Here is a 23569-nt window from a genome sequence, read left to right as displayed (position 1 = left end):
CGCCGATGGCGACCGCCACGCTTCGCACTGCTGTGCGCCTGCTCCTCAGGCCCGCAATGGCCACTGCTCAGGCCGCTGGTTAAAAAAGTAACCGAAGGTCCCCAAAAGTTACCGTCTTTACCAAAAGTAAACGAGCAGCTCACCCGGCCGGCTGAGCTCGATTACTTTTGGCAAAGACGGTACGTCTTCCATAAGCTTAACAAAACAAAATTTTCTAAAGAAAGGTCGTTAAATTGAAGAGGATGGCAATTTCAGAAGGCTCGTCAAAACCTCGTTTTATCCACGCGAATCGAGGAGCATTTCCGTTTTTCGAAGTTTCGAAGGGGCGCAGAATTCTGTGCTACTGAAGAAGACCTCTGATATAAACATTTTGTTTGCGTAAAAATATTTTCTTTGAAGTATTTTCTCCCTGTTCACTGCGCTCCATTCCCAGAGCATATTTGATTACACAAAAAATGGCTGCTTTTTTAATCAAATTAACCTAATCACTGTGCTGGTGGTCCAAATGTCCAGTTGCTGGCCGTAGTAGCCCGGTTATAATTTTTGGCGTTGTGATGCCTAAAGTTTACAAACCGGCAACGCAATGCAGTTTAAAGACCTCAAACGTGTTTAACTAAATGCAGAGCACACTATGTTACGTCACATAGATGGCAGAGCTCCACGCAGCAGTTAAATGTTATTAGCGAATGCCTCAGGGTTTGCCGCCGGCTCAGGCATTGAGTTCGCGATCGTTCATTTCTCGCCTCAGTGAATTATTCTGCTCCCAAAATCGTAACCGTTTAAATACATTTTTGTCAACTGTATAGATTCAGGCAAACACTGAGTTTTGCATATTTTGTTTGTTTGTTTACTTATATTATATCAGTATGTATTTCAGAATGCCAGCTTGCATTTTTTAGCGAGTAAGTCGACCATCGTCCTCCTTTAGAGCACAGTGTTCCGGACCGTTCTTCGCAAATCATTCTTTTGTTGAAGCTCGCATTTGTGTCGGTAGCATATTCCCCTGCACTTCGTCTCAAGAGTTGCAATATATTTCACTCAGTGCATACCGCGCCTTACTAGTTGGTGAGAAAGTGCAATCAGTGGAGCCTCAGTTCCTTAGCACGAAAGAGCGGCCAGCTGCTCTGGGAGAAAAGGGAACACGGTAGCGCGCTGGGTTGAACAGCTATCAATTAAAGGCGCGCTTGTTTCCTCTTTGTTCCTTCACGGCTGAGCTACGCAGCGTGCGCTAGATGACAAATGAAGGGAGTATAAAACGGCTGTCCAATTTATAGACCTGCAAGGAGCTCGAACTGCTTGGCGCTCCTAGTTCTCTATTCTCCCAGACACACACTGAGCACAGAGAGGCGCATTAACGAACAAACTTGCATAGATGTTAAAGATACTGCACACCTATACTGAGCCGCACAGAGGATCGCTGCAGCCTGCACCTGGGAAACGAAAACCGTAAACTCGACCCTGTGATGTGGGTGCTTTAGATGAGGCATGGCTGTGCGTATATTACCTACGTGAATAGAGTGTACAAAATGTGGCTGGAATTATTTGACGAGCTTCGAGTCGAAAGAGCATACGCGCTGCTTTTGATCGCTCAGTATATAAGCACTCGGAAAGAAATTCGCCGAACCCCATAAGCGACGTCTTCAAAAGCCTCTTTCCGAACACAGTAAGTGTGACGCCTTTGCTGAAAATTTGTTCCCGGACTGGCTTCATTAGGTTTACGACACGTCGTTTAAAACAGCTCGAAATCGCTAGAAAATCATTGCGCTGATAACAAGTGAGATCACCTGCAAGTATAGCATTAGGTAAAAAAAAGCACAGCTTGCTGGAATTCATTCTTTAGAAAGATTCTCCTTTTGGTCACTCATTTAGTTTTCAAAGTAAGCCGCACATCGCCAAGCCAACACGCGATAGTTGTTCACAAAATTCTTGCAGCCACTTTTTCAATTTTTGTAGATATTCGATCTTTTTTGCTTCCACCAACTTTTCAACGAATCCACTGTGCTTGGAAAAAGTAAGCATTCACTTCATTTCAAAAACATATCAAAGTGGTCGACCGGCACCTGAGGCATGCTTCATCTTCTTAATGTAACTTGTAAAGGGCACGCGGAATGATGTCTGTGCTTCTACTTACCTTCATGTGCGCGTCTTGCTGAGCGGCATACCCCAGACCTTTTCTGGCACGTCTGAGCAAACTCTGATTCAGCAATATGAAGACAGGCAGCGGAAACCCTGAACCTATATAACGTCATCTGGTTTTGAAAGTAATTTTCAGTGATATAAAAGAATGACTTTCCACTGACCGATCATGAGCATGTCACAGCAATACCTCTTTTTACAGTTATGAGTGAGCAGATCTGCAGACTGGCTAGGGTTTCGGTGCTCAGGTTTTGTAAGGCCGGTACACGTGCTCCTTCAGAAATTTCAGCCGAAAGTCCAAAAAGAGTAGGTCACTGCCTTGTGGGAGCGTGAATGACAGAGCCATCGTACTCTGCTCGAAAACATTAACTACATCATCATGTATGCGATGCAGCACACTTGTGTCGACAACAAGGCAGCCGTGCACAAATCGCAGCAGCCTATTTTACTTATTGCCGATTCTATGCCGCAATTTTCTATAAAAGTGTAAAATCTACAATGTGTAGAGTTCTTTTTTATAAGCAAGGAATACGGTATTACGTGTAAGCTGTCGCTGTGAGCGTATTGGGTCATCTACTTCTAGTTATAACACGATAAATGTTTTTAAAGCAATGTTGCGTATGACGCAAGCGTGTTTTGAAGCAAAACGATACAACCACTGAGGAGCCTGGACGTGGTGTTCCGCATGGCCTGTCAATTAGCTTCGTTCAGTGGCCGAGTCAAATGCAATGGTGATTTGAAAGGAGTGACCGTGTTAGTGTTATAGTTAGACGTGGACGACCCTGTACCTCAATTAGGCATGTACGTTAGAAAAATTTCGCGCCTACGCCATGTAAAACTTGGTTAACGCGAGAACACTGCAAAAAGTGTGATTAGCAGTTTACAAACTTACTAGAGCGTCCAGAGAGACATGTACGTCATAATAAATGGGGTATCTCTATCGTGGACGCCATGTTAGCCAGAAGTAAGCATTGGCAGACAAGAATGTGGCACCAGTTTAATGTACTTTACCCGAATAGGTATGAGCAATGGTGTTTAGACTGATTAGCTCACTGTTTTGCTTAATGTCTAGCCATTGATGAAGGCGAGATGCGAGGCACTGTGTGACAGAGTTCCAGTCTAACACATGTGGTGATTGGCTGCAGCGATAGCTACGAGTTCCGCATACTCCACAAGCGACAAACATGCGCACAAGTACAGCTTTAAGAAGGAAAGTTGGGTACAGAAGTTTCTCGAAAGCCTGCATATGAAACCAAGTGTGAGCATAATCCACAGTACAATGCGGCAAATATGAGAAGAGAAGGTGAGGTTACGGCCTAAAAGTACACTGAGGTCATTACTTTCGTCAACTCTGGACATTACACAATTGAGAGAATAAGGGTACAGAAGGATAAGCGTTTTACGAGTCAATAAGACAGCCTTAGTATTGAAGATATTAAGACTAAGCCTATTCTTTCTGCATTAATAAGAAAAAGTGGATATGATCGATTTGAAAGACGAGCAATATTGAAAAGGTGATACTGCCTTGAATATTTTTGTATCATCAGCGTAGAGGAGGAAAGAGAATTTCTTAACCATGGTAGAAACATCATTAATAAAAATAGAGATGAGAAGTGGGCCTAATACTGAACCTTAAGGTACACCACTGGTTGCAGGGTAAATGAAAGAGATCTGCTCACTGATGCTGAAACACCACTCAGGATCAAGGAGATAGCTACGTAGGAGAGCTACGATTGAGACTTCGATTCCATCGAGCAGACGTTTTTCAAGAAGTAATGTGTGAACGATAACGTCGAAAGCTTTGCTCATCTAAAGTGAGGCCGTGAGCACGAGATGCACTTCTCTCCTCAACCCCAAAGCGAAGAAATCTCTGGGTGTATAGGTGTCGGAAGACGTCGCATAGTTTTATCTCATTCAGCAGGCTCCTATCACTAGAGCTTGGCGCTCGACATTACAAACAACACAATGACACTTTAACAACCGCCACGGTGCAAATACTACCTGACGAAACTTAGCTCAGCTGATTGCTTTTTATGCTCGTCCTGATTATTGCTGCAATCTTAGCCTTCTCGCAGGCTAAGATTGAAGCAATGATCAGGAAGAGCATAAAAGAGGAATCATCTGAGCTGAAACTTTGTTAGGTAGTGTTTGCACAGTGGCGTTTTGTTCCCTATCAATACTTTACCGAACCGACTAATGAAGCTGGGGATGCACAATGTGCTGGCAGAGGTGATAGACGCCAACCAAATCTCTCAATACGAAATACTGGCAAAGCCTTGAACGGGAAGAGGCCTGCTACTAAGATTAGACATTCGATACGAAAGCCAAGGGGATCATAAGACAGGTGTCCCGAAGGAAGTCAGGAAACGTCAGGAAGCGACTAAAAATCCCCCCGCTGCCACGAAACATGGATACAGAGAACCACCAGGAAAGAAAGAAAAGGGCGGAAACGCTGCAGACGTTATATCAACGAAGCCAGGACGTGGTCTGTGTCGATGCCGCCGAGTATGAGGGCAGGCATAATATTGTTGCGGTAGTGACAGATGACGAACAAAATCCGAGAATAAGCGGCTCTGTCAGGACGAGTGGATTATTGCATTGCGATAGCAGGGACAATTGCTACTCCAATTATAAGTGATTCGAAAACAGCAATATGAAATTTTCTCAAGGGAAGGGTCTCTCCAAAGGCAAACAGGATACTGAAAACAGGTCAGACAGACAGAATAATCCGGGTAATATGGCCACCCAGCCCACTCCCAGGTTCACAGAAATGAGGAAGATCATAAGCTTGCCCCTGGTCTCTCCTTCCGGGTAGGCTTTGGCCTTGAGTACGCTCTTAGCAGGGACAGGCTAGTCAGCTATAAAGAGATTACTGATCACTACCGGCTAAACAGGCTAGAATACCCAAAGGCTGATAGGGCACTAAATAAGATCTAAAAAGGCATTTAGAGGGGCTTACAAACAAGGACTTTTCCGAATCCAGCTACCCTAAGCCAGTGGTGCCCGGTACCATTCTCAGAAGTTGCAAGCTATATCAGGATAAGGCAAATCTGGTACATATGATAGGCGTGTCCAGAAATCGAAAATGTAAATCAATGGACAAAAACAGAACAACTTTCGCCGACTCTACTGTTGAGCTCACACCCTGACACTCAGCTTGGTGTAATCCGACTGGCCGAACACGCCACCTGGGTGCAAAGACTCCAGACCGCCGTGTAGGTGGGTAGGTTGATGCCTATCCTGTATTTGCCGGCGATTACAGTTTTACAACCACATCAGATGATTCCTAGGAGCGCTCTTTAGGCAAGAGGATCTTGCTATGAGTCAACTGCAAAGAGAGCGTTAGGTACTAGTTCCAGCAAAACTCCCATATTTTGCAAAGGTTAGAGGTTTCTTATTCAAAACTGCCGCAACCGCAATTATTACTTTTTTACAGGTGCAAAGAAATGGAGATTATACTCAAAACAATCGTCGTCCTGTGCATAGCAACAAGCCTTTCGCTTCCGAGTTCCACAATGGTTAATGCAATGGTAAGCAAATCTCCGAAAATGATTTTGATCCGGTTTAGTGCATATGTATAGTAAATAAACAAATTGGCAGCCTGATTTTTTAGTGTGTGAGCAACGCCTCTCAAAGTTTAAGCAAGGTCGCATGGGGCATACGTGATACATAAGGCAATGAGGAGTTAGTGCACTGCAGCACACGGCAGGAGAGTTATCAGTAGGTGAGAGGACGAAAGCGCGATCACGAGAGTAATGAAAGCTAGCGCGAGCGCAAGACGCATAAAGATGCTTGTCTTAAAGCCTAGGAGGAATATATGAAAATTGGTTCCAAGGATATGATGCACCATGCAGCAGAGTAGGTGACGACACTGTATGATGGTTCCGATGAAATGAAAGCGAGCTATGTGTCTCTTCTACGCAGATGTCCCTGCTGCGTATAGTAAGGTAAAGAAGGCGGATTCGGGTAGCAGATAGACGCCAAAAAGTTGGATGCATCGTTGACAGAGCTGAGGGAGCAAACCGCGCCTGACAATCATGCAGACCAACGAACCGAGCTAGAAAATATTTGTTTGGCCCAGTGCGCGCCTGAGCATTTCTTTAGGCCCAAACTTTAATCCTCGGAGAGCAGAAGAGCGGTTGAACCGTTCATCCAAAGAGGGCAACGAATTTGAGAAATAAGGGTTGTGCGCCGAAACTATGTAGGGATCGAACATCTAGCAGTGCTATCATCATACAACTACGACTGTTTACTTAATCACCTGAATAAGGGGTTTATATATAAGTTATGGAAGAGGCACGTTTATGCCAGTGAGAATTCTCCGAATGTTTGCGGCTATTGGTGCAGTATGTAGTTATGATATTCCGATACTACTTGGCGACATTGCTTCAGAGACCTCTGAACAGAAATGACGCATATGTAACGGCATCTTTAGCGCAAACTTAATTGAGCTGCGTGTACGTGCGTTCACACATGGTAGTTTGCCGGCCGTTCTGCCATGATTGTAATCGTATTGTGAAACTCGGTCCCTCCGAAAGGAGTGCCTCTACTGTCGTTTGTCATCATTGCCGCCTAATGCTATTCGACTGTGCAAGGCAATAAGCGCCGGCCTATGTCCATCCATAAGCTATGGTCCACCTAACGGCACCGCTACCACTACAGACCGTTCGGTACTTCTGGTCAACTCTTCGACTCCAGACAGTATGAAACCTTATACGAGACCAGCAGCAGCTGAACGAAATTACCTTTATAGTTTCTGTGCACACCATGCAAATCAACTCCAAGTGCGGTTCAAGACGCGCCGTGTATATCATGCCGTATTTTGTATTGTCAATATCTGCGATGCTTTGTTGTTTTTTATAGCAGCGATGCTGGAGCTGGCATGGAGAGTGACGACTCTTGTTCATAGGCAGGCTTATAAGTTGCTCTTTTATCTTATATTGTGCCTTATCGTGGATTCTGATTACTAACTACCGCAATTTCATCAATAAACACTGCTATAAACTAGGTGGGGTCGCATAAGCAATTCTTCTGTTCCCCTCCGTGCTATCGGTTTGGTTTGGTTTGGTTTCGTCTGGTTTGTATAAACTTATAGCGCTTGAAATCTCTACATATGCTTCTAACCACTATTTCTGTCCGCTCCTTGTCAGCTGCCAAAACTACAATTTCTCGGTCATCACCTTGCAAGGGTAGTGCATAGTGAAATGTGTTTCTTTTCGACATATAAAGACAGCGACCTTGAGCTATACATACGCGTCTGTAACATGCCTCAAGTTCTGGCTACAGTGACGTTGCAGGCGTAGTTCCGTGCGGCGGTTCACAAAAGAAAAATTACCTGGGACCTCGTCCTCTCACTCAGCCAAGCCAGACAAGCCAGGTTTTAAAACTGAAGTTCCATTTGTATTTTTTTTTCTGAAGACCTTTTGATTTACCTCTCATTGCTTTTTTAATGCTCATGGCATCTACTCAGAGCACGGCATGCAAACGGCCATCATTTCTGCATCCTTTACAAGTAAACTTAGTATTCGTTTTCAAAAAAGCGCTACTATCTCCGTTGATGAATCGCCGCACAGGAATACTATGTTATGTCATTGAAAATTTAGCAATTCATTTTGGAAACATAATATTTGTGAAGATAAAAACAATTGCTGCGAAAGAAGTGTCTGAAACATAGGTCCTATTAAAAGATCTAAATTTTTGGGAACAATTGGACTACAAGCGTTTTACTGCTCCGCGAGGTGCAGTAGTAGATTAGCTTTCCATCTTTCATTTACCGCGTGCATCAGGCAGCGCTATCAGATAATGTCTGCTGGAAAAAAGCGACGGCGGACCTGCAGACATTTTCTTTGAATGCGGTTTGATGAATATTTCGAACTCAGCTCTAAAAGAACGTCTTTTTCACCAACACGCGCATGCAGCATGGTCAGCAGCGATTATCTAACGAAATTGGGTATCATTGCAAAGCATAGTTAAGTTCGTGGTCTCTCTTCACCCCTATCCTGTAAATGGCTTTGTGTGAAACGTTGTATGCTTTGTATTTGTCTCGTTTTCATTTCACAGTCATGCACAAAATATTTGCTGAAATATTATAAGAGTTAGTAGCGAATTAGTATAAGAATCGTTGTCACCAGCTGACCGTCTCGTACTTTAAAAAGAAGCTTCAGTTTTTATTTGATGCTGCGCACTGTTTTCTTTTGCAGGTCCCTGTGATACCTGGAGCGATGACTCTAGCCTTCTTGACATCCTGCATCGTAGGAACTAATGGCTTCCTTTGCGAAAAGAAGGGAGGCCAAGTACGTACGCCATGAACATGACGCTAATTAAGATGTTCAATTTCACCTTCTGGTCAAGTTGCGTGGTTAAAGTTCTTATTATTAGTGAACAATGATCGGAGCGCTATCGATCCTTTGGCCAGTTTATTCCGTTTCTTGCAGGCTTTGCTATTATCAGCACCAGATCTTATGAATCAGTTGTCAACGTATTTAATAACTGATTAGCTAGTGCCATCGGCCCTGTGATTTGAAGCACAACTTTCTACTGTTGCAAAATACGAAGACACAGCCGTTCTAAAGGTTGGTGTGGTGCTGCTTTAATGCATGTCTTTTTCCTTGGCCAGACTGTTCAAAGATGAATCACACTGTCGTCGAAATTTTCTACGTTAACACTTCAAATAATGCGGCTGTCTGAAAATTTCTGGCGAATGACAACTACTCACGCTGAAGAAATGTCAAACACATATTCGTTAGTGTGGCTAAGACAACGGCTCAGCAGACCTAGCGCTGGCTTATGAAATTCTCCCCATTGGTTTAGAGATAAGCTGCTCAATGGAAAAGTCTTTAAGCACACTCCGCATATTTCAGAGACGTAGCTATTGGGCCTCAATATTGCCGTTACGATCGAGATCAACTGTAGGCTTTTCCTTGCTGTCAAAGATCCCTTGGCAACCTTAACTCAGCACAAAACAGAATAGCATGCAAGTTGTATGCTAGTGCGCTACGTGCTTTAAAAAGGAGTCCAAAACGCACAAAAGATAATTCCAACACCCAAAGAGGTCATTTCACGTTTCGAGGGACTTTTAATAGGTTGGCTTTATATGCACTTCATTGTTGCTCTTATTAGGAAGCTTCAATATCACGATAGCGTGATAACTGCGGTAGCATGCCGCAAGCGAATTGCACACGTAAAAAGGCTTAGTTTAGCGTTAAAAGCCACTAAACGAGGTCAGCTGTACAGTGATGCACAAGACCCTTTTGGAACGGTCGCTATCACTGCTAAGTTTTGATAATGCTTCACTGTAAATTAACCTAGCAGAGCTAACTAATGCGGTATCACCAACTGGAAGATGCCCAAACAGTGTCTGGGCGATTAAAATTATGTTAAATAAAAAAAGAAACTCAGCGGCACTGTCGTGTAAAAGGAATCCTAAGTACAAACACCTGGACGCGTGATTCCGTTCTCTCAACGGTAGGGTCCTCTGAGCAGCGTCACCTGGCGACAAATAGCGGAAATATTGTAAAGATGAATAAGAGCGCATTTAAAGCCTGCTGTACTCGTTGCCTCAGTGGCGCAATGCATTAAAGTTACGTACCTGAGCACTTAGCGAATAAAATATATATTCGAATCGTGTGTTTGTAACGTTTTTTCAAAATTTGTTTTTTTTTTAAGTTGCAACATTAAAATAAGCTACTAATATCTTTCCTGTAGGGAGTTCCCCCTTAGATTGCATCATGTGATGTTTTTTAATTCTTAATAGCCACAAAACCTGCCGTGAACACAGCCATGAAACAAAATGACAACGCTTGCACAATTTAATTATTTTCAACGTAATAATTTCCTACGTTTAGTGAGTGTGTGTTACCTTTAGGTTGCGTTCAGACACACCTCTCGGTAGCAATCGCCGTTTAACCCGCTCAGAGGCAACCAGTGACGAGAAAGAAGTTGCAGGACCCTACAGTTGAGGAGACGGAATTACGCCACCAGGACAGAAAATTTCGCCCATCACGTGGCATACATCGCTCTAAATGTTTTCGTAACTTATGGAGGTTGTGGTATGATCATTATATTGGAAAAAAATACAACGAAGCGTCACAAAGCTTGAAAACTACTTCTCTTACCTTGTCATCAGTTATGCTACGTTCCGAGCAGTTACAGAAGGTGACAAAAAGGATGGTGGCCTGATTACGGTTTGAATGCACAAAGTCGAGGGCTTGTTTACTATCCGTGCTGAATGAAAGGTTCAACAAGCTTGCTCGTACAGCAAGGCCAGTCCAAGCTAAAACCACCTACATCGTTGCTTACCTAATAAAGGGTAAGCAAGAACAGACGCGACTGCTCAATAGGTTGAATGGGATGGCTTTCGCTTGGGAGGATGCTGCCATATTTTCGCGCTAAGTTCACAGAAGCTGCAACGATAACTTCAGACGACTGCTTTCGCGTGCTTGCGCTACCTCTCCGTTCGTGTTCGGCGCATGCGCATCATATGCGTGTTATCCAATTAAGCATGTAATTAAGCACGGTACAGTAAACGTCTTGATACCAGCATCTGCCATACTCGTTCGCTGTCCCGCATCACTGAAGCATCACTGTCCCGCATCACTGAAGCTAATGGGCCATCTTCGCCTTGCTTGGCAGTTTACAACTCTCAGCGAGTCACATCGCTCAGACATGCGGGATCACAGGGTACAAAATAGCGAAGGCAACATCCGCTGCACAGATCGTGCTTTTCGGTTCAAACGTTCAGCAACGTCGAACTTATCACGGCCAAGCGTCACCTACGAGAGTTTCCTCCAACCGCGGACCCCCCAGCGGAATTCCTGTGACACAGACGCTGGCGTATTTCACAACGCGCCGATCGCTGGAAACAGCACCGTGTTGTGCCTCATCTTGTTACCCGTGTGTGTTCCGCTACATTAAAGAGCACTAAGGAAATCATAGACTGCCTAACGTGCACCAGTAAGCAGGGAATTCAGCCATTATTGCAAAAACAATTTCCCTCCCAAATAGGTATGATGCAATTCACGAGCCCCATCGTCATTTGGTGGTAGAAATTACGTCACCTTCCCCGCTTCTCTACCAAACGCACGTCCTACAAAACGAAAAGGTGCCCGAAGACTTAGTACATAACAACCTCGTGAAAGGAACTACTTTCTCATGCACAAAATTTTGGGGCATTCCCTTGCAGTAGCCTTACCACTCAGCTACGCCGAATTGTTACGTACGAGGCTTTATTTTCTCTTAAGAAGCGAATACGAAACGCTGTAGCTCTCTTAAAACCTCATAGATGGAGTAAAATATGCAGCGTAGAACAAATAAACATCAAGTGAAAGGAGCTATCTCTGAGCGTTTACAGAAAATCATTCATAGAAAATATGCAGAACATATTAGATCGTGCGCGGAAACGATCAATTTAAGATCCCACAAAAGGGAGTTATGCATTGTTTAAGTTATATCAGGGGCCCTATAATGCGCAGGCACAAGAAAAAGGGTGCACAGAAGAAAAATTATCGCTTAGTTGGTGGCAAGTAAATAGAAGAAATTAACTCATTGCGCTGGAATCTCGACGCATTAACTGTGATATCGATGAAAGTGCATTTAGGATTTCAGATACACCATTTTTCAAGCCTAACGTAGGTAACGCGAGCCTTCCTACGGTAGATGCAGTAAAGATGATTGTAAAATTGGCGCTTCAGAAACAGGGAAGAGGTCTATACCCAGGGGCTTCAGAAATGTATTCTGGTACAGCTTCAAGTCATTTTAGGCGATGCAAGAAAAAAAGAGTAAGCTATTCGTTATTGGCTGAGTTGAGGCTATAATTCAAAGAGATCAGAGGGAATAAGAAGTGAAATTAGGGCGGTGCTCATGCGCCGCCTTTACAGTAGACGCAGTAGCCCCTTACACTCCACCTTTCCTTTCTGCGATTTTTTATTTTACTTGTTTAAGTATGTGAATTTTAAAATTATTACTTTTTTAACATGAGTACGCACCCCAATCACACATTAGTAAGTTATAAGTACTACAGCGCACTCACTAGGTACTGCTCGAACATTTTTGTCAACAATGACACTTCGTGTTATATGTTTTTGCGCGCCCGTGTGGCATACAAAGGACCGAAGTTTTAATCTGAATAACGACCAATTTATTCTATTCTTTTGCGTTGAACTTCTAAAATACTTCAATTACATTAACATCCTCGCCAATTTCAGCTTCATGTGTACCCTTCCATATTCATTATATAAACTTATTTTAATTGTGGAGTAAATTCCTGCCCGAGGTCATTTGGTCGAAGCCACATACCTTTGTCGAACAGTCAGGATATTTCCCCGTTGAATATTCCGACACACGGTGCCAACTTCAACCGAAGGTTCCGTATAAGCTATCGCCTAAAATGTTACCTTCTTCAGCGTTAAAAAAAATCAAAGAAAACATTATGCGGGCCCTTGCTATTATCTGGCTTCAAAGCTGAAATTTTTGCAATCCATCCAGAAAGGATAGTATGCTGAAGCTAATGGGAACATCTTAATCGCTCTTTTGTAGAACAAAACATCCATGGTCATGGACTGTTTTGCGAGTTACTGGGCTTTCAAGAGCACTGCTTTCTCTTCTTCTCCCTCCTCCTTTCGTAGTGCTTGTACAACACGGACTGCTGCCACCGACTAGTGTGCTTGCAGATTACTAAGACCTGCGAGCCCCGAGGACCTCACGCGCGACTGGCGGCGCTCAGGAGGCTGAAAGAAACAACCAAGTCTGCAGCAGCGAGAGCGAATGTGATGCCAACCACGTGAGCGTCGCTCATTGCTCAGGTGACACGTGCGACATTCCCGGAGAAAGTGTAATGGCTCGCCTTCAGCGTACAAAACGTTATATATAATGGCGAGTTTTTAGGCCCGACGTTTCAGAAATAGGATGTCAATAAACAGTTAATAAAAGCCGGCTCGAAGCACTGACCTACCTGAATTTCTTTAATGAAGTTGAGCATACTGTGCTTGGCGCAGGTGGCTGCTTGTGGCTCTTGAATTTTTACCTTTTGGTATCCCTACAGGTTGTAGATTCTACCATGATGGTCAGAGCTTTACTTTTCCACCACAGCTCTATAGCATCCGTTACCGGTGACGTCCGCCTAACAGGTGGTCAGCAGTAGTTTCACAGCTGGCACTGGCCAATCCGAAGCGCGAGATTGGGCTCGACCTCGCAACCCATCCGGAACATAGACGTCTAGAACCTCATGGTGAATAGCAACGTGGTTATCCTGGGGAAGTCATTAAAGATATCGCACCCTAAAACAGCAACTGGCTCATCGTGCCTTAATGACCAGGTGTGTTTGCCATATTAGCCTTTTGATCAATTGTTGAGCACAGTCAAGTAGCTTCTGCTTGGCCTGGTCGCTGTTGAAGTTGGCGAACCAGAGGTGGGACATTTTATACTTGCAAATTCCATATAGGCCCTTGATGGAACCTGCATCTTCAAGTGGCAGGCGAAAGTCCTCGAGGCGGTATGGGTAAAGTGAGCTAGAATCGGGTAGTGGGCTCACTGCGCAGCCGGCGCCACACAATGCGATGATGCAGTCTATATCAACAGATTCTAGTTCTGCTCGACTCCGCAGGGGAAAGACCACCGTCGCCTTCAATGTAGCACCGCACGTTGAAGAGGATGCACTACGCGGCATTATTGCAGTATGCATTTACCTGCGCTTTATGACGTTAATTTCCTGCGCACTGCATTCTCGGCATTGTGAAGGCTTTGTTTTGCAGTGTGCGATGTGGCGCAATGAACTGTTCTGCTACAAAGATGCTACCCCGACGCCAAAACCATTCCTACAGGCTAAACCCAATTCCAGCTCAATTTATCCAGGCTCCTAGACAGGCTGCGTATGCGAAGGGCTGCACGATTCGAAACATGCGGCTCGCGGATAGTAATGGAAGCGGATACAAATCCTTCATAATGATTGGTTTGGTTTGGTTTGTGGGGTTTAACGTCCAAAAGCGACTCAGGCTATGAGAGACGCCGTAGTGGAGGACTCCGGAAATTTCGACCACCTGGGGTTCTTTAACGTGCACTGACATCGCACAGCACACGTGCGCCTTGCTTTTCGCCTCCATCGAAAAGCGGCTGCCGAGGCCGGGATTCGATCCCACGTCCTTGGGAACAGCAGTCGAGTGCCGTAACCACTGCGCCACCCCGGCGGGGTAAATCCTTCATAATGAATATAAATACAAGCTGGCCTCCCCAACCCGTCAGGACTATCTAAAAACGTATGTCGTATTATCTGACATTCAGGTTCAGGTAGCAATGACCCCCCCCCTCCCCCTCCAGAGTAGTTTTGAAATGTCTTTCATTCTATGGCCGTGTGGAAACAATAAGCTAGGAGAAGAGCGACCAGGTGCTGCTAGCCTCATAGCCGACACACTTTAACATCAAGGCAGCACAACTCCAGACATGACTGTAAACACAGAGGATCAGCCAGTTACTGCACTGGCATCTGTTGACTCCAGCCAGCACAAAGCCAAAGTGATTCTATGCTAATATTTTACATTGCTGGATATGTTGCCAGAAAGAGTCTATAATGATAATGAATTCCGAAGCTTGTACAAGCCTCCTAACCGCGGAGTCACCGCCTTCAGCTAGCTCGGCACAACCCTCCGCGACAAAGGGGGACTGCTCTGTACTCGTCACCTCAGCCGTACAGCTTTTGGATCAAGCTCGAAAGTATTGTCATGCAGTCCTTTTCGTGCCACGAATAATATGCGAGCAGCAATTAAATAATATTGGAGCAGTAAAAGACACATTCTCGCAAGAAATCGGATGCTCACAACATGCATCACGTCTCTAGATAACATCAACACGAGTGCACTTATTTTCATGGAAAAATGCCGAACAATGAGGAAAGCGAGACAAAACTATGCATTTGAAGTTCAGCCGCTGTTCTTCAACCAGAGATGCCTGACAAATGGTGGTTTTCATATCCCTTGAACTCCTGTGACGCGATTACCTTCCTATAGATCAATTTTCATAGCGTACTTAACAATACCGTGTACACGAATACAGCCAATTCGTTGTCCAGTTATTTGAAAACCTTCAGATTAAACTTCTAACAGTGCGCAGAGCATGTGCAACTGCGAGCTTTTAAGATGTGATGGGTAATGACTTGTCGCCAATTTTAAGCACTTTTCTTCTAGAAACTGTGTCGGCAGTAATTTCACAATCCAGATGGTGGGAAAAATGGTGCTGACAGCTGCGAACTATTAGGAATACGGATCATCCATTTAAGCCGCACTGCAGGCCGAAGACCTCTCCCATTTTCCTCCCATACTGATGCGGATACTGCTTTACATATTACACGGGTGAAGCTACGTGTCCCTGTACTCTTTGTATCATCACGGCGGGTAATCGTAAACCACAGAATATGGGGCTATTCAGCGACGCTGTCGTTTTCATACATGCGTGCCTTCACATTTCTGGGCTAATTTGCGCCAAGGACGCCGGAGAGAAATCGGACTCGCGTTTGCAGTTAGAAAAGTCTGACCTATCTGTTATTTGTATATCACCGGTAGCAGCACGAGTTACTAATATACCCAACTTCTGCATACCTGCCGCATACAAATCTAAGGAATGTGGACGAAGACGGCGCATCTTTCCAAAGCGAAAAGGCCGCGATTGCAGGAGCTCAGCTCTAACGCCCAGCAAAGCCCTGCAATGAAATCGCCAGTGGCGCCGCCAAGTGCATATAACATACACTGCGTCATGGAAGGAGCCCCAGTGAGCCTACTACCTCATTCTAGCTCCCTTTGGTATGGTCGACCAGCGATTTCGCAACGTGGAACGACATAATGCTTCAATCGCATCTCCGGATAAAAGAAAAGGCTGTACTTAATCATTGCCGGGAAGACCTAAAAAACTAGTTCACTTCAGCTGAATTGGTTATCAGGTTCCTTTGAAATGTCGGCCCCTCTTCAAGAAACCCTTGCCAAAATCGAACTTGCTTTAAATGCTGACTAATCATCTACCCCGAAATGTAGTTATCCCTGCCACTGGCCCTTTTTAAGGCGAAAGCCTTTATAGTCACATGAGTGTGACAGGATTTTTTACGTCACTGGCGGGTGTCACACCATCATTGTCGAGAAATTAATATATTGATGAGTAAAATAATTGTTGTATGAGATAGTACATCTGTGCAAATGTCGTTGATGTGGGGAGAATAATTTATTTATTTAAAATTAGAATAACGGAAATAAAATTAATTAAGAAATGAATGAAATAAATAAAGTAAAAAGTCAATTCGATGTCGAAATAGACAAGGATGTCGATATAGTGGGCAGCCGCCAAAATAGCCTCGGACGTCGAAGTTGCGCAAAATACGTCGAAATTGCAGCGAAAAACAAAAAGAGAGCTAAGAACGAGCAAAAGATAAAGAGAAAAAGGAGCGGAAGAGAAGAAAAGTAAAAACAATAAGCAAATGAGTGACAAAGCGGAAAATGAGTGCAGAGTAATAGAAAAAGCGTTCGCCCTACCCCATTCAAGAGAGAACTAAGGGCCTTCAAGAAATTTTCGTACATAGCCCTAAAGCAACACTGCGGAAACTCGAATGGATACCGGACGCTTTGAACGCAACTGTTTGTGCCCGTTTCCGAATAGCGCGTGGTCGTCGTGATTGTCGGCGCGATAGCTGGCGTAACCAGCTACCTAGTAGCTTTAGCCTGCAGGCTGCGGCGGAGAGAAGCGCCACCACCCACTTGCCACAACTAGAAGGTGACATATTGTATAGAAATTCGCTCCCAACGTTTTAGGAAGATGGGAGATGGAAAGCATGAAAATTGTGGTCTGGGCGGTATGGCGAAAGCAAGGATTGCGAAACGGAAGGATGACACCTAGGGAATTACATGTAGGCAGCCTACTGAGGAAAGAGGAGATCATGACAAGGGCGGAAGAATGCCCAATTTGAGAGCGGTGTCACGAAAAGGCGAAGGATGACTACCATCAATACAAACGTTTGATCCAATCCTGCAAGGTGGAGTATATTTGCAATAATTCGGCAATTACTCATTAGTATCCATCTAAGCACAGACGCGAGACTACAAAGGAATACACTCTGAAGGGCTAGTTGGTTCATAGTACTAATTGAACGGGTAAAACTGTGCGAAAAAGACGGCACGTAAGAAACACACAGGCACCTGCACCTTCTTTGTGCCTGTGTGTTTCTTACGTCCCGTCTTTCTCGCGCAGTTTTAACGTTCAAAGGAAAGCTACAGCTTTCTCAGAAACCTAATAGTGAAAGAAAAATTTGTTCTGGTCCGGGGTTTGAACCCGAGGCGGGGACGCATCCGGCATAGATCGCTACGCCTCGTCGCTTCGACGCCGGAATGCGAGCGAAATGACTGCCCGCTATGGATACCGATGCGGCGGCTATCAACAAGGGGCTGCGGTCGAAGCGAAATTGACAGCAAAACTCCACTCGCCGTTTAACTCTCAAGTGATTCAGCATAGTGACGAAATCTGACTGGAGCGACCTACGTCACACAGGAGGGCCGACACTGTGTTAAGGTGTGAACAGGGTGACATATCTGATGGCCTTGTAACGCGCTATTTCTTTTACTTTTTAACCGGACTCTCTCCCTGTACTCTCTCTCTCTTGATAGAGAGGACACACTCTGTGCTCTTGTGCTACCTCTCCCTCCTCATTGATTTACAAGAGCTCTCTCGTGTAATGTAACGGCGGTAATCGCCAGAGCACGGCCTCATAAAACATAATTTCCAAGCCTGTTTGTTTTCCACTTGTATCGATTCTTGCAGTAGCCTTTCTGACTGCACTATAATGGCACAAAATGTCAGAGTTCAAGTACTTTCTTTATTTGCAATAGTGCTATAACCTGTTAGAAAATTAAGAATTGATGATTTTTCCCCCTTTCTTTTGTTAATTCTTCCAATTAGCATTTTCGTTACTCGTCACTGGGCCTGCATTGGTGATTTGATCATCATTGCTTATAATGTGGTGTGTGCGTCTCAATAATCCGTTTTGTTAAACTCCCCTCCTTCGCTACGTACACTATCTATAGATAGATAAATTATCACTGTTTCCTCAGCGCGCCAGGAAGGTGCTCGGTGTGTCAGAACTCTCAGTACGGCCTGCGTGACGAGGTCGGAATAAAATAACCTAATAGCCCTATCATGTACGCAAGTGCACTTAAGGGGAGCGTACTTCGACATCACGAGTGGCATTTGAGACTATACGTGGTACTAAGAGAGAATACTGAGACTATACGTGGTACTAAGAGAGAACAATGCACTTGTGTAAAATAAAGGTGACAGAAAATGGGCGGAAATGAGCTGACGCAGCTGGATAAGTACGCATTTAACGCCAAAGGGAAACCTTTCATGGGATTGAAGTATGGCAGATTCAACTTCGGCCAAAATAGTTTTAAGCTTATCCAAAACTTTCTCATCAAAAAAACATGGCAGCTTACAATAGAGCAGAAAGCAGTTAGATGAAAACGACGATTTTGCGCTGAACAGAAGTGTCATAAAACTCATAGACCACGAAAGCGTTTCACAATCGAGCGACGTTATTAGCACGGGACCACTCCATCGACAGCTGGCGTATAAACATGAACAGACTGAAAACGGGGCCAGCGTACTACTGCATTACGCCTCGCGATGCGAGTTCTGTACGTTACTATTATTGTTTTTTTCGTGTGTTTTACTTCTCGCTGTTATAGATAGCTCCCTTAAAACTATTCAGCAACTAAACTGGCTTGTGTACATTTTTTGCAAATTACACTTTATGCCTTTTAAATCACTGCCGGCGAGGATACACTCTACCAATTATGTACATTCTGTAAACACACTTTAATTCAGTGCACTGTTCATCCATTGTACTACTATAATATACTCGTTACATTTACTAAAGTGCCCTTATTGCAAGTGGCACATCGCGTATGTGCACTTGCACGCTTGCCATGAGTATTACACGGACTTACTGAACGCTGTGCTTGGTAGACTTTGCTATTTTAAAGCATCACAGCTTTAGCGTATTCAGTTTTGTTCCTTCTAACAGGAAGTGCTTTTCTCAAAGAAGGTTGAGAAGGCTCGGGAGCTCTTCCATACTCAGCTCTTTAAATCCGACGCGAATTCCTCATTCGTGAACGAGATTTGCTGTTGCGCCTGGTTTCCTAAACAGAAAAAATATCTCGAGCTATATTACAGCACTGTCATTTCTGTTCTGTTTCATTTCGCAGTGCCTGTTTAGTGATATTGTGCTGCATTATTTACATGCCTAACAGACAGCGTAACCCTAAACCAGTTTCGCCAGGTGGTCGTTATGGCCTCTTTACGGAGCGAACTGTTGCGATAAGCACAACTGCCCCGAGACATTCTGAAACACTTGGTTTGGATTTTTATGACGATGCCCTCTCGCAGCTGTTTCGCTTGACGAGCTTAATGTTCCACGAGGAAATATCTGACATTGTGCAAATCCTTAACTTTTGTCGGCGATTACCGACAGTGCAGTTCACAAAGTAACCGATGCATCTGGAAGCCGATTAGATGTGTTATATTTATAAAATTGCGTGCAACATAGTTTTCATGCTTCCCTGATCAAATGAAAATGATTCTTTAATACTTCAAGAAATCAAATGTACCAGGTAGAAAGAGCCGACTGCTTTTGAGACACCTGTACCAAGGCCAATTTTGTTTCTATTCTGTCAGAATCTATCAAGTACCTGATCATCTAAACCTTCTTTGAAGCAACTTGTGACTTCGTTTGAATATTTGCAACTACACTTCGTGCATACAAGATAATATACGGGCTGTGAACTGGCGATCCTGTCCACTTTCATTTTCCTTTGTAATTCTTTTACAGTCTTAAGCAGTCAAAGTACACAGCATTGGAAAATAAATTTGCTTTGATTTTGGTTTGTGGGGTTTAAAGTCCCAAAGTTACTCAGGCTATGAGAGATGTCGTAAGGAGGGCTCCGAGACATTCAACCACTGGGCGTTCTTTTAATGTGCAGTGATATCGCACGATACACGGGTGCCTTGCTTTTCGTCTCCATCTAAAAGCGGCCGCCATGGCCTGGATTCTATGCCGCATCCTTGGGGATCAATTTCGTAACCACTGCACCACTGCGGTGGGGCCGTTGGAAAGAAAGCTCTCAAAATGCGCTGAACTTCTAATTTGCATAGCTAAATTATGATATATTTGTTCAACCATGGCCGACACATGATCAATTATGAAAACAAGAACAAAAGATTGCGGCAGGCCTTGTCTATGTCGCCACATTCATACCGACCGGAGAAGTCAGAAAGAGACGAGTTAATTATCAACATGAAGCTAGCACAAACAACACTATACAGAATCACACAAACATGCCTCGGCACAACAGTTCTGAGCCGACCTCCAGTGCGTTATACCTGGGTAATCTAAAATTGCTTTCTGAGACTAAGCAAGCATGCCGGCAACTCCCGTTAATAGAACGCGCTATGCGGGAGGATTATATGTCCAAATGTGGCTACGCCCATGCTCACGTGCAAATTGTCTTCTTTACTTTTGCAATGCGTTGAACAAGAAACAGGTAAGCAAAGTAAAAAAATGGTGTTTTTCATTTCCTTATTTCTCTAGTCCCCTATCGCTAAACTAACTACTTTCTTTTTTCAGGAATATTTTACGGCCTACAAATCCGAAGCGATGAATGTTTACCGCATTGCTCCTTTCATAAAACTTGTTCTTCATTGCCTTATTCCCATTGTGTACGGATGGGGATTCAACGCTTCGGTGAGCCACCATAACTGCCCGGTTTGCTTCGTATTGCGCCATGCGAAAACTAGAATAGCATGTGCAACACATATCTTAATCTATGCGCAAACGAAAGCTGGACATGTACGAAGCATCAAGCCGAAAACGCAACGAGGTGAAAGAGGTGAGATCGCGGCGAACATACGCAGCGACAACTCTGTTCGATGGGAGTGAATCACTCGGGCCGGATGGTGGTATGAATCGGTTTTATTTTAGCACCACAAAGACGAAGACACAGAAGAAGACGCACTTTAGGCGTTTTTTTTTTTTTCAAGAAAACACGATTTCATCTAAAACTGCGCTCCCTAAAAAGCGTGACCTTAAGGCAGAATTACCCCGCATAAATTGCAGATGATCCCATAGACAGACTGAAGAGACTGTGCTACTAAGAAATTCTCAAGATTTTCAATGTCTTGAATGCCAGTGAGAAGTCTTAGGAGTTTTAAAACTTTGGTTGTGTTCCAAATCTCTCAGATTTGGAGGCAGCACTACAACATTTGATCCATATGTGAACGACGCAGATCGGCTTTTACGCAGCTACCGCAGATTGCATAAAGAGGAAACGAATTTTTGAAAGATTTGAACTTCTTCAAGAGAGTGCAATCATCGTAGGCTGTGCACCCAGTCGCAAGCCTAGTCTAATATATTCTCTCTCTGGCTATATTCTCTATTGAGATATTCTCTCTCGCAAAGCTATTCTCTTTCTGGCTTAGTGAACGTTTTCTACCAAAATCCTGTGCAGTCTTCTGATATTCTCAGCACAGCTTTTGCAACAGCAGTCGGCCTCCTAGAGCATGTGAGCATGTCTTTTGTAATACAGATTGCTGCACGGATGTTTTAGTGAGCTTCTTGGTTGGAGCAATGCACTGAACAATTGTTGCGGCGTCATCTGAACTACTTAATGATATGCGACCACAGCCAAGTAGAAAGATGAGAAATACGGACACTGTCTAATGGAGAATTGAGCAAGGCGAACGCAAGTGTTGCCGCAGAAAATTTAGAGCAGCACGTGTCACCGAGATTGGGGGTACTGACATATCAAAAGAGCAGATCGCGATCTACAAGGCGACATCAAACTAATCGGAGATCCTCTTTGTAAGAATAGAGAGATATATTGTCTAAGGTCCATCTAGACGCACCCCCAATACCTATATGGACGCTGCCAACATCCATGGAGCAAGAGGAGGACAACAAAATATCGCTATTGTATTTTGTCAGAGGGGGGACTCTCAGTACGTATTGCACGGAAAATATTTAGTGTGCGCAGTACGTGTGAAGCGGGCATGCGCGCGCAAGCGTCTTGTTTGAAGAAATGAGCGCCAGATCCAGTCCTATCAAATGATCTCATATATCTTCCTGCGACCAGTACTGCGGCATTGCACTCAGCTCCCCATAGAATGTTATCAGCAGTATGCAGTTTTGTTGCAAAATTTACACTTCATTTCGACTGCATGCAACACTGAAATGTGCTTTCCTCAATCTCCAGTAGTCTCGTCCTTCCTTGGTCTGTGGCTGAATACATAAAAATTTTGAACGTTTTATTGTTCTACTAAAATACGTGTATTATGCTGCTATTTGAGCAAAATCGTGTCGTGTAAAGGCTACTAGTTACATTTATTATGAGTCGCATTAGCCATGTCTTCATGTCACTAAAGCCAGAGTATCAAATAAAATTTGATCTTTAGCGTTTGTATGCATTTGTATGCTGGGTGTTTGAATATAATGTAATGGAACAATCGCAAAATGCTGAGATCAAAGGATTTGCGATAGGTTATCTTACATTGCATTGTTGACACCTTCTTTGCTTCAAGCTCTATTTCGTCACCTCGTGGCCTAAGGTTGACTTACCAGGAAGTTTAAAGCTGTTAAGCTCTGTTATGGAACCAAGTAGTTGTCCGGCACCCTGAGTTGTCAGTAAATCAGGACAGGCCTAAGTCAGCATCGCCTATAAAGCCTGCATCTTAGCCGAAATACACCCTCATGCCTGCCACTTGATCTAAATTTGCTACAATTTAAAAACCATGCTCTCTGTTCGCTTACGGCTTGTGAACTGCTAAACTTGTAGTTGTTTTCGGAAAGCGTATCTGTAAGGTTTCTTGTGAAAACCGGCCAGCAGCCTCATTGTAAATTTAAATTTTTCGGCGAACGAAGGCATTCGCTAATTTTTAAAACTAGTACTGTGGAAGTTTTTAAACAAAGACAATCCTTACCAAACAAAAAAACCTTTTTTGTCCCATTAGATGAAGCCACTGTACAAATTTAAAGCGGTTGGTGTCCCCAAAGCAATTGATGGTATGGCAGCTGCACTAACACTTTATAGCCTACAGATCAATGCAGCATGCCACTGTCATGCACCGGTCATTTGTCCATGAATTGGAGCACGTACGATATTGCTTTAAAATTCGATTACAAATAGTAGGCTCTCCAGGGTAATCCTGGCTATTTGAATTTACTCTTGACATGCTAATGTCTATCTACGTCTTCGAACTTAAACTTCTATTTTTAACTGCTTTTGTACTGTAGGTGAAATTCACATGAAAAGATACTTAACCGATGTGTAACTAACAGCCAATGATGACAGGGTCGCATTTTGTGCTTCAGTTTGTTATGTTTCGCCCCGTCACGTAATGGTAGCCGGCGGCTGCAGAGAGG

At 44.0% G+C, this 23569-nt stretch overlaps 1 protein-coding gene across 1 annotated transcript in view; it reads left to right on the top strand.

Moving 5' to 3' along the window:
- LOC146208825 (uncharacterized) overlaps positions 1-13070 on the top strand; it is a 100583-nt gene extending 87513 nt beyond the window's left edge. The window contains exons 2-4 of the mRNA XM_084587326.1: positions 5573-5666; positions 8337-8429; positions 12759-13070. Of these exons, the coding sequence (XP_084443452.1) occupies positions 5583-5666; positions 8337-8429; positions 12759-12917 (336 nt within the window). The 5' untranslated portion in view covers positions 5573-5582 and the 3' untranslated portion in view covers positions 12918-13070. The remainder of the gene's footprint in view (positions 1-5572; positions 5667-8336; positions 8430-12758) is intronic.
- The last annotated feature ends 10499 nt before the right edge of the window (positions 13071-23569 follow it).

Source organism: Amblyomma maculatum, chromosome 1 (genome assembly GCF_055883805.1).
Source record: "Amblyomma maculatum isolate TAMU_Amacu chromosome 1, ASM5588380v1, whole genome shotgun sequence".
NCBI lineage: Eukaryota > Metazoa > Arthropoda > Arachnida > Ixodida > Ixodidae > Amblyomma > Amblyomma maculatum.
This window is presented reverse-complemented; position numbering and strand designations above follow the sequence as displayed.